Source organism: Xenopus laevis, chromosome 9_10S, assembly GCF_017654675.1.
Source record: "Xenopus laevis strain J_2021 chromosome 9_10S, Xenopus_laevis_v10.1, whole genome shotgun sequence".
Taxonomy (NCBI): domain Eukaryota; kingdom Metazoa; phylum Chordata; class Amphibia; order Anura; family Pipidae; genus Xenopus; species Xenopus laevis.
In genome coordinates, this window is record NC_054388.1 from 110,647,823 (window position 1) to 110,660,491 (window position 12,669).

General features: G+C 38.6%; 1 protein-coding gene across 1 annotated transcript; it reads left to right on the forward strand.

Annotated features, from left to right (window-relative positions):
* The first annotated feature begins 2,788 nt into the window (after positions 1 to 2,788).
* Positions 2,789 to 9,066, forward strand: LOC121398960. The gene is made up of 4 exons (XM_041578629.1): positions 2,789 to 3,483; positions 5,511 to 5,637; positions 6,484 to 6,548; positions 8,397 to 9,066. The coding sequence occupies exons 1-4, from the start codon at positions 3,165 to 3,167 to the stop codon at positions 8,813 to 8,815; spliced, it is 930 nt and encodes a 309-aa protein (XP_041434563.1). The 5' UTR covers positions 2,789 to 3,164; the 3' UTR covers positions 8,816 to 9,066.
* The last annotated feature ends 3,603 nt before the right edge of the window (positions 9,067 to 12,669 follow it).

Consider the following 12,669-nt stretch of genomic DNA (forward strand, 5'->3'; position numbering starts at 1 on the left):
TGTCCTGGCTATGTCTCCTATTGAGAACATCCCCCTCTCTGCCTTATTATCTTCCTCATATCTGACTTTCTGGTAGGTCGATGGTCAATGAGTTGCTTTACAATTAGTAGTTGGGTCATCCTATGACATCTCCAACTTATCACTTCATCACCTTCCTGGTGTAACATTTAATAGAGTCTCCGCTGTTCTGTTTTTACCTGTTCTTTGCATTACTCTTTATTTTCCATAGCTATTATACTTCTCTTACTTATTTGCTTAGATTTTTACTTTTTGCTTCCATGTTTCACAGTACTTAAAGCATTTTTCATCATGTAAGTAACTAGAAGCTATGTTTGTGAAGATTCTCATTCATCCAGGTCATGGTATATCTGTAGAAATAAGTCAAATCAACTGGACTTGCTGTGTTTTTTCTTGAAGACATTTCACCAGTCATCCAACTGGATTTCTCAATTCTGAATAACTGGAAGCTATTGTTATGGACAGAAATTTGTCCTGAGAGTATCTGTCCCTTCCAAATTGTGGTAAATAAGTTCAGTATACAAAATGCTTCTCCTGCTTTATTCTAAGGCACACAAAGGTTATATAGGCTAAGTGGGGGTTTTTACACCCCCGTAAGCTTGCGGTTTTGCTATATAGCTTCAAATGGAAAAGTACAAACTACAAAAGTATTTTTATGCGGTTTAATGTAGCAGTCGTCTTCAGGAAACAGGTGCAGAGAGGCATAACCACAACCGTCGTGACTTTCTTAGCACGAGTCTGTTTCCGTGAAGAGGTTCCTCTTGGTTTCATCCTAGCTTGCATCGATATATGGTTTTGCAAATAGCTGAGCAAGGAAATATAGAAAACACAGACAGTATAACAGTAAAATAGACTTTTTAAATGATAGTAAACAGAATGGACTGACCAGTCCACCTTACTATATTAAAGATGTGTATATTATAGTTGACAAGTTGCTTTGAATCAACACTAATGCCTGTACAGGCAGCAGGAAGTAAAATGATGCTTTATCTGACCTGTAATCAAATTTTGGAACTGTTAATTCCGTGAAATTTGGATCCATTTCTGAGTCCTGCAGTCTAGAAATCATTGTCTCAAAATCATTGGTCCACTCTACCTTCTAAAGTCATAGAATTCAATGAGAGTTTCATTTGTAGACAGAATATTTAGGGGCTGCTGATATACAATGTCTTGAGAAATAACAGAAGAAGAGCTATTCATTTTATTCAGACCAAAATGTTTCCTGTACTGAGACATCAGCATCATTTTTAATAAACCTTCCATTGAGTTCTGCCATGTCACTACCTCGGGAATGTATTCTTAAATTCCTGGCCATAGACCTTATCATTTTAGGATGCATTTATTTATTCCTTGAAAATTGGCTTTGACAACAAGTCCCGGGCTGTGGGACTATCACAAATAAGAAACTGGCCATCCATTAGAACTACACCATCATACACTAACTTTTGTAGCCACACAACTAATCATCTACTTTGCAGCATAAGGCATGTTTGTTTTTTTTTGCATTATGAATTCTTTCAAGCAGAAAATTTCCAAAAACAGTAATATGTGAACTCCTACTCACTCTTTCTTGCCATTATATGCTAGTGATAGTGAATGATAATATAAGATGATTCCTGGATTAAAATCGTTTATGGAAATGGGGAAATTTTCCACCCTATGTCTTATTGTTCACAGCCTGACCAAATCCACCCACATGTCTCTGTGTTCCCAGCCTGACTAAGCCCACCCCTGTGTCTCTGTGTTCCCAGATGTACCAAGTCCACCCCCATGCTCTCTGTTCCCAGCCCAACCAAGTCCACCTCCATTTCTCTCTGTTCCCAGCCTGACCAAGTCCACCCCCATTTATCTCTTCTGTTCCCCAGCCCAACCAAGTCCACCTCCATTTCTCTCTGTTTCCAGCCTAACCAAGTTCACCTCCATTTCTCTCTGTTTCCAGCCTAACCAAGTTCACCTCCATTTCTCTATGTTCCCAATCTGACCAAGTCCATCCCCATTTCTCTCTGTTCCCAGCCTGACCAAGTCCATCCACATTTATCTCTTCTGTTCCCAGCCCAACCAAGTCCACCCCAATTTATCTCTGTTCCCAGCCTGACCAAGTCTACCCCCATTTCTCTCTATTCCGAGCCTCACCAAGTCCAGCCCCATGTTTCTGTGTTCCCAGCCCAACCAAGTCCACCTCCATTTCTCTCTGTTCCCAGCCTGACCAAGTCCACCCCCATTTATCTCTTCTGTTCCCCAGCCCAACCAAGTCCACCTCCATTTCTCTCTGTTTCCAGCCTAACCAAGTTCACCTCCATTTCTCTCTGTTTCCAGCCTAACCAAGTTCACCTCCATTTCTCTATGTTCCCAATCTGACCAAGTCCATCCCCATTTCTCTCTGTTCCCAGCCTGACCAAGTCCATCCCCATTTATCTCTTCTGTTCCCAGCCCAACCAAGTCCACCCCAATTTATCTCTGTTCCCAGCCTGACCAAGTCTACCCCCATTTCTCTCTATTCCGAGCCTCACCAAGTCCAGCCCCATGTTTCTGTGTTCCCAGCCTGACCAAGTCCACCCCCATTTCTCTCTTTTCCCAGCCTGACCAAGTCAACCCCATGTCTCTGTGTTCCCACCACATGCTATAATGCCTTTAGCAGCTGTGTATATATGTCATATGCAAGTGAACTCAGGAGTACACGGGGAGAGCACAGGACAGATAAAATGTAGCACTTGTGCCCATTACAAGTAATAGAAGTAAGTGAGACAGTCTGTTTGTGTCCTCTGATAAATGATTACCTCCGTGAGTCATGCTTTATAGCAGGACTTTAGTTTCATGGCAAGTAGATAGACAGGATTGTCATTGGTTGACTTCTATGAATGTTTGATAGTAAATAGGCAGTACTGTAGCTAGAAAGGGAAGACAGATATAAGAAATATATTTGCTTTAGTGTCCCAAATTTTTAGAAAGGGTCCCATGTGGCAGAATCTCTCTTTACCAAGAGTATCGAGTATAAAGAGACAGGGGCAGGTCATGGTTCCTTCCTTATTGTCTTCCTGAGTCAAAATGAAACTAAATGAAGTTACTTTCGTTGTTAATGTCAAGCACGATACAAAGAGGCAAACCTCAGCAGAGCCAACGGAGAGCTTGTTATTAGAGAACCAGCCATGGATACAGATAATATGAAAGAGTTTATAATGAACTTCAGCCTGGACAACTGTGCTCGAGGAAATCAGGGCTATAGCCGGGTTCTCCTGCAGCTGTTTGGCTATGCAGGTCATGGCAAATCCTCATTTATTAATTCCTGTAAGTACATAATGGATGACAGCGAATACAGAGAATATGCTAAAGTTGCAGATTCCAGAGAGGCGCCTGAGACTATGATGAGAAATTCTTATAAATTGACAGAGAATGTGACTTTGGTGGATAACAGAGGGGGAGGGAAAATGAATAAGATGGAGACTGGAGAAATCTACCTTCAGCTGGGTAAGCGAGAGCCAGAATTTTATATTTCAAACTATAATTTGAATTGTTACTGGAAAAATAAATGCTTTATTTCATTTTATTTATTATTTCGTTTTTTAACATGATTGTTCATAATGTAGTGATAGGTATTAAACGCAAAGTAAGTTACTTCCCCCTCGAATGCTTTGAAGGACATTTGTGATGGGAGTTTTGGTATTTATTCCTCCTAAAAGATACCCGGAAAAAACATCTAGAGAGGGAACTGGGTGTACAAATGTTTAGTGGTAAAAGATAAAAAAAGATGACTTGGTTTCACATCCGTATTTCGTTCAGTTATATTGTAACTGTGTAACTTACTTAGTTTTTACAGATAGAGAGATAGAGTGTGAAGACTTATTATGGAAGGTGAAGTCTTCTGATGGCTATTCCCTGTACAATATATCATGAAAGACCTTTCATCTGCTGTTTTTGGGCTGGATAATCTTAAAGGAACATTAACACCAAAAAATTAAAGTAATGAAAATATAATGTACTGATGTAATGTGTTTGCTTCATATATTGTATATAAAAAGGCTCCTCTGTAGCCATGGAGCCAGCCATTTGAGGCTCATAGCAGATAACAGATGGACTCTGTAGGATACCATTGTATTCTATTACAGAGTGTATCTGTTATCTGCTGTGTATCCTGGGTCTTTTCTCCTTTTTCAGCTCTGAATGGCTGCCCCCATGACTACACAGCAGCTTGTTTATATAAACTATAGTAGTACTTATCTGTTATCTACTGTGTATCCTGTGCTTGAATGGCTGCCCCCCATGGCTACACAGCAGCTTGTTTATATAAACTATAGTAGTACTTATCTGTTATCTACTGTGTATCCTGTGCTTGAATGGCTGCCCCCATGGCTACACAGCAGCTTGTTTATATAAACTATAGTAGTACGTATCTGTTATCTACTGTGTATCCTGTGCTTGAATGGCTGCCCCCATGGCTACACAGCAGCTTGTTTATATAAACTATAGTAGTACTTATCTGTTATCTACTGTGTATCCTGTGCTTGAATGGCTGCCCCCATGGCTACACAGCAGCTTGTTTATATAAACTATAGTAGTACTTATCTGTTATCTACTGTGTATCCTGTGCTTGAATGGCTGCCCCCATGGCTACACAGCAGCTTGTTTATATAAACTATAGTAGTACGTATCTGTTATCTACTGTGTATCCTGTGCTTGAATGGCTGCCCCCATGGCTACACAGCAGCTTGTTTATATAAACTATAGTAGTACTTATCTGTTATCTACTGTGTATCCTGTGCTTGAATGGCTGCCCCCATGGCTACACAGCAGCTTGTTTATATAAACTATAGTAGTACTTATCTGTTATCTACTGTGTATCCTGTGCTTGAATGGCTGCCCCCATGACTACACAGCAACTACAAAGCAACCATGGCTGCAATGCAGCAGTACCTTATATTTTAATTACTTATAAAAATACTTTCTTTTTTTGGAGTTACTGTTCCTTTAAGGCAGGGGTCCCCAACCTTTTTCATCAGTGAGCAATATTCTGATGTTAAAAATAGTTGGGGAGCAACACAAGCATGAAAAAATGTTCCTGGGGATGCCAAATAAGGGCTGTGATTGACTAGTCGTAGCCCCTATATGGACTGGCAGCCTACAGGAGACTCTGTTTGGTAGTACACCTGGTTTATATGCAACCAAAACTTGCCTCCAAGCCTGGAATTCAAAAATAAACCCCTGCCATTGGGAGCAACATCCAAGGAGTTGGTGAGCAACATGTTTGGTTTGTGGCTGGGGTGCCAGTCTGACACTGAACCCATTATCAATATATTTAGGACATTAAATACATTAAGACATTCTGTGCATTAAGCAACTGAAAGATTCACTGGCCTTTTGTCTGAATTTGGTGGTCACAGCCTCATTGCACGTTGCCTAATTACATTAAATGAATCTTCAACTAAAGTATCCTGTAGTTCATGTGGGTCTGTGTGTTTGTTCTAGGGGAAAATTCATATTTGTGTGTTTTTTTGCAGGAAACTTTTTACCACTGGACGAATCTGTCACATGGCAAACAGGATTTGATGATATGATGAAGAAAATCTCAGCTTCTGAGAGGCAGGGCTGTGCCGCCGACTTCATAGTCCCAGTATTTGTGTATTGGTAATGGGCCTTTACCAAATCTAAAATAATCAGGTTTTTTTTTTACTGTATGAATATTTTTAGATATTGCTTTCTAAAATCATTACATTTAGTGTGTGGCCATGGCAGGGATATTCCCTAAACTCCCAGTGGACTAACAAACTATTAGCCAGTGCCTTTTGTCATACCTAGAATTAACTGCTGCTTGACTTGAATGAAAAAGGAAGATGAAAAATATTGATATGAAGAATGGCAGAAAGACTAATGATTAGGGGTCTGAAGGCAATTTGTATATATATAAATCACGTCAGATGCCAAGAGCAATTGTACCTTTGGCTTAGCCATCGAAGTGACCCCTATATTACAACTAAAAGACTTTGGTATTAACCATTGGGACAATCTATTGGTAACAGGTTTTAACAGTTTTGGAGATATTTTTGTGTTTTTTGGCAGCAGCTATATTGGGTAAGTAATGGATTTTTAAATGTAGCCGTATGTCAACTGTCGGCTTTGTTTCCCAATAAAACAAAGGACCAATGTAATCTCACCATGACAGTTAGTTGCCACCTGATCTGGGCTTCAGAAGAGAATATAAAATGTTAACAAGGTTAAGACCAACCCACTAATAAATAGATGTTTTTGTTATATCTACGCCTTCTTTTTATGAATCTCAGGGGGCTGGAGAAAAACATTGTTCTTTTTTTAGTAGAACGTTTTTATTTCTATCAATTTGAGTTGAGCGAACTACGAAGCCCGGCATGTAGCGTACGTTCCCTTTCTTAGCAATTTCATTGAAGCAATCGTTTGATTATTATCAGTGCTGAGTATGGGAAATATTAATCATTCCCGATTCATATTGTCTAACAGTCCAAAGGCCGGAATATCCCCGACAGAAGAAAAGGAGATGATTTCCAGTGCCAGAACAATAACAGGTAAAACTGTAAGGAGGTCGGCAAATACATAAATAAATGTGTCACTATTGTGGGGTTTTGGCATTTTGATACTGGGTTTTGTGCTACAATCAGAAAAAGTGATGGTTTCTGAGAAACAATTTGAAAAAGTCACAAGATTCAAATTGTTGTTCTATTTTGTCACAATTCTTCCTGCACGTGTTTTTTTCGTCCTTAAGGCAAATCTGAAATGGAAGTTGGGTCAATTGTTTTTTTAAAATGAGAAAAAAAAACGAGTTTTATGAAATATGCCCCATAGTCTTATTTGTGTGTGTGTATATATATATAAACTAGCGTTAATTCGTCAATCAAAGTGAAGATGTGCCAGCGTTCAATTATGCCTACTTCGTTAGAGGTCTTGCACTCAGGCTAATTTGCATATGGCGGGAAATTATAAAGTTGAATGGACGTATATGTTGCAGCAAATACATTACATTACACAAGTCCAGGGAACCTTAATAAAGACAATAGAGTTGTTATATTGCCCTACACATGAGCCCACTGTATAGATTATGTTCCATATGTTAAAATGTATGGGGGAACCTGGTTACCCCCAAAAAAATGTAGGGACTTTTGCAGGCAATCAATCTGAAAAAAAGAAAAGACACCAGTGTTTTTAGAAACTTTTCCCACTAAAAATATGATGTAAGTAACAGAAGATTGAGGAAGATCTATGCACTCCAAAGAGGTAACGTTCAGTAAAATCCGCATCTTAGTGAATTTGCAGAGTAACGTCCATTCACTAGAGTGAAAATTCACCTGCCGATAAAGTGCAAATGACCATTAGCATCTGTCTCTTTCGCTAGCGAAGTTACGCCTGTGCCTGTTAGTAAATCAGCGAAGTGCCTGAAACCGAATCGTCACCAGCGTTAGTCACTTTGTCCTTTAGTAAATTCCCCATGTCTTTTACTATATTCTATTCTTCCATTAGTAAGCCTCTTTTTTTTCCATAAAGAAATAGGGAATGGTTAGAAGCTATGGCTAAATGGTTAGAAGCAAGAGGCCACTGACACACACCGAGAGTTTTCCTGGTTTCCCGGTGGGACAGTCGGACACTGTATGTGTGTATATATATATATATATTGGCAGAAAGGTTCACTTGGAAGGGTTGAATTTGATGGACTTTTGTCTTTTTTTTCAACCCAAACCAACTATGTGTCCTGTTTTTTTTTTTTGTTTTTTTGAGAATCCAATGGAAAATTTGTGAAATGCATTGAAGTCAATTGGGCATTTTTTGTGGGCATTTTTTGTGGGCATTTTTTTTAAGGTTATTTTTTCCATGCAAAATACATTGGCGCCTATGAGAGTGACATCTGCAGTGACCAGCAACGTAACTTTAGGGGGGGCGGGCCTTGGTGCGGGACGTGCAGCCGCGCCCCCTCCATACACCCAGAACCGGCTGAATTAGTGGCGCGCGAGCTGCCGGGGGGAGGGGCCCTGAGGGGGTGCGGGCGCTGGCCCAATTGCACCCCCTGCTCCCCCGGTGGTTACGCCACTGGCAGTGACCTTTTTTGTGCTGAATACATTGGGATATTTGCGTGGTTTTTGGGGTGAATTTTTCACTACAAAAATGCAGAATTTTGGGGCAAATCCTTATCTGGCAAAAAAAATAAAAAATAATCACTAATTAAAATATATGTCGCTAGTGACTTCAACATTCACTCCAAATAGTATACACAAAGTTAGCAAATGGAAAGAGAGCTCTACCGTAATATGAGAACCAGAACAGGAAACTGCACAACACAGAAAACGTGAGAAAAAATATTAGTAATATTAAAAAATTTTATTGGTAAAAATTTTGTAGCTTAAAAAATGTTTTTGTCCCTTCAGGAGTTGACCCAACTGTGGTTCTTACCCATGAGTTATATGTTCCTATTCATCAGCTGACTAAAATCAGAGATACATTTCGAAAAATGGGGGCAAGGAACATCTACCCTGTAGAAAACTACACCCATGGGGATAACCTGAAAACCAGAGGGAAACATACAGCCATCTTGCAGTGTCTCTACGAGTCCCTTAAAGATGTTGAATTCAAAATGAAAGAGGAACTGAATCCCAGTGAGGAAAGAATCAAAAGGAAAGAGTTCCTAATGACCTTTGCTCACAAAAGAGCTTTAGAGAATCAAAAACAGGAAATTAAAGAAATGCAGCTTAAGGAACAACTAGAAAGGGAAAAGGAACAGGAAAAGGAACAGGAAAAGGAACAGGAAAAGGCAAAGAGACGTTGGTACTACCTCTGGTTGCATTAAACTAGAAAGCACCAAATATGTTTCAGCTGAATAGGCATCATTTATTCTTAAACATTCTAGAGTTGGGTTAGCTGTCATGGAGAAACCTTTCAGGCTCTGGAAAATAATAAGATGTTCATATTTGGCTCTATTTCTTCAGCTTCCATAAATTACAATATTTTTGATTACACAGCAGTAAGTGTTTTAGTTAAGTATTTCAGATAAAATTTCATGATTATGTATCTATCTGCGAATAAATCGTTTATACTGTTTTCTCTTTTTCGTATTCTTTTTTTTTTCGCCTCTCAATTTATTTTGTATGAACAGTCATGTCCTTGTTAAAGGCCAGTAACACCATTTCAGAAGGAATAACTTGTGTATTACTTTCCCAAAACGATGTCTACACCAGTGGTCCTGCATTGGGCGGTGTAATAAATTAAAACATGGATTGTTGGATAGCAAATATGAGGGCGAAGACACACATGGAGATTTGTTACAGTGCATTGCTGCAATATTTAAAAAAACTTGGTTGCAGTGACTAACATGTAAGGGGGTTAAAGGGTTAAACACCGTCACCATGGGAACCCAGCTTGATCCAAGGATTGAAGTCCACACTCTTGATTATAACAAAAACTTGAACTGTTTATTTGGCACACTTTTTCATCAGTTGACTCTTCCACACATCAGGGCATACAGTTATACAATCCACGGGCAATATTAAACTTCTCCTTTACTGGCTAAGCCGACACTCCAAACACACAAAGGTTTTTTCCCGAAACCTTCCGAAGGACATCCCTTTCCAGGGTTACTCACCACCTCCCTGCTTCAGCCGGGCTGACACCACACCAGTGCACCACTGACCTTTCAGGGTAGGACTTTTCTTGTGACACCTTCCGGTCCTACCAGTCCGGCATACGACCTATGCCCCTCTGGCCTACTCCGGATAGGACTTTTCTTTTCCCCCTCCTTCAGGACGTCCTTTTCCTATAACTTCCACTTGCACCCTCACTGGCTTAGCCTTGGCACATATGCCTCTACCTCCTTGTTGGGGTCTTAACTACCCATGCTAAATAGTCCTGACTATCTGAAATACCTAGTATTTCACACGTGTGCCCTCTCTCTATCTAAATCCAAATGCATGTGAACAACCCTTTGGGTGTGTCTCCCCTTTAAATACTTTCTTCAATTAAACACTACCCTAACACTTACTGTGCATGTGCTGCTCCTAACTCTGTGCATGTGCTTTCCCTCTGTTACCCAGCATGGAACCTTTATCATCCATTTACATGACTACACTGCCATCTTGTGGTACATTTTACACATTACAGTCTTCCAACACATTTAACACTTTCAATCACTTTAACATTACTTAACATTTTTACAGCACTCACATTCACTTAACACATTCAATACATTTTCTCATGCACACAATCCAATCACCTTCTTACACTCGACACTTTTTAAATCAAGCACGTCCTCGTGCACACAACCAATCACACATGAAAATGAAAACAGACACAAAAGTTTGCATTTGCTTAAATAACTTGATTTTTAGTAACAAAACCTTATTACCTTCATAAGGTTAGTAAAATTTTCAATATAAAACTGTCAAACAAAGCACACTTGTAAAACTGAACAATAAGTCCACGGTTAACCCCGACTGGGTAACCATCTTCAACCGAAGGGTATGATGCATCCTCCAACTGGATGCGAAACAAGTTTCAAACATAAAGTCTGAATGAATTACCCCGACTGGGTAATCCTTTGAAATGTTCAAAACCAAATAACAGTCTCTGTAAACTTTGCACTCACCAACAGTTCTGTGCAATCAACTAACAGTCTCTGTCCTCAAATCATCCGAGTGAACCAATTCTTTTTTTTTTTTTTTGTTTTCAATAATTTTATTGAGTTTTCCATAAACACAATAGAATATATTACGCAGATTGAGTATGTCAAGATAACAAAAGAAAAGAATATACAATGCTGTATAACATGCCAAAGATACAAACACATATCTATAAATATATACTCAAAAGCACACATTCCAAAGGAAAATAATTAACATAGTAAATAAAATAATGAAGTAAAGAAACAATAATAAACCAAACTTCACTCAGTGGATTTACTAATTAATGTAAAAAGAATTATCAACAAAAATGGCAGTATCAAGTATCCAAAATATGCATGAACTGATAAAGCCACCTTACATTTCAATATGTTTAGATTTGTAATAGTTCTAAGACTTTAGTTTTTTGACCAGGATCGATTAGTTTGAAAAAAAGAGACCAGTCATCCATGAATTTGCGCTTTAAATGTGGTTCAGCTGTTTTTGCCCATATAGCTTCTTGCCAACACAAATTATTTATCTGTGATAAAATATCTTTCATGGAGGGGGGAGATTCTAAAAGCCAATATAAGAATAAAGGTTTTTTCGTAGCAGCAACAAAACGAAGGATTAAGTTGGCTAACATTTTAACATTGGCATTGCATTGATTTATCTTAGAGAAAGAAGGTGAGCCAATATTTAAGAGGACATAAGCTGGAGAGAAATTAAAGCATATTTTCAACTTTGAACTTATGAAGTCTTTTAGTCTTTGCCAGACCAACTTAATCCTTGGACAACCCCAAAAGTAATGGAACAGGTCTACATTCTCATGCTTACATTTTGGGCAAAATGAGACATGACCCAATCCCCTACTTTTGCGAAAAAGCTTCCCGTATCCCAGGTGGATCAGTTTGAAATGCTGGACTCTCCAGTCCTCTGAGGTAAAATACTTGTTAAATTTTGTAATAGAAGAGGACAATTGGGAAGGGGTAATTTCACAGTGCAAATAATTTGTCCATTTTAAAGCTGCATCTTTAAGAGGGTGCATTATTCTAAAAGGGGGACACCAAAATTTCCATGTTATATAATCTATATTTAAGATCCCCCAGTTATCTTCTATTTTAGCTAGCTCCTCAGCTAACCAATGTTTCTGAATAGCATAGAGGTTTTTGTTGGCAACTGAAAGAAAAGCGCTTTTTACAATAATATAGAGAAAGTGATCTCCAATCTTCAAACCAAGTTGTCTTTTTAAAACTGCCCAAGAAAGAAGTTTCCCATTAGTAGGATCCACAAAGTCTCTAATCATAAGAGGATGGCGTTTTTTAGAGAGGGAAAGTAAGGAGTAGTATCCGGGTTGTGAGTTTTTCCAAAGGAGATGAATTGGCATGAAAGGAGTCTGCATATGATTAAAATTGTGACTGGAGAATAGCAATTTCCATGTAAAAATTGAGTCCCTAAATAGAGGGTTTACTTTACATTCAAAAGGAACATCTTTCCATTTCAAATGGAGGATATTTAAAATGTGGGAGGTGGATGTGGGAAAAAGTTCAAGAGCAGGATTTGTAAATTTGTCTCCTTTAAACGTCCACTCAATAAGGTATCTAGTAATTGCAGCTAAGTTAAAGATTCTGAAATTAGGTAACTTTAGGCCACCTAAAGCATAGGGGCCTCGCAATTTGGATAGGGCAATTTTAGGTTTCTTACCACTCCATATAAAACTATTCAGTACTGAATCCAGTTTCTTAATGTCATTATGTTTAATTAAAATTGGCAAGTTTGTTAATGGATAAATTAATTTGGGAAATATTAACATCTTGAATAAAGCTATCTTTCCTTTTAGATTTAGAGGGGTATTATTCCATTTATGGCAAAGAGATAATACTTTATTTATGGCAGGCGTAATGTTTAGTGAATAAAGGTTCCTCAAGTCTTTGGGAAAAATTAGCCCCAAGTATTTAAGATGTGATTTTGGAAAGTCAAGTCTCAGGTTCTTCAATAAGGCACTAGATAAAGTAGCATTGATGTTCATAATCTCAGTTTTATGAATGTT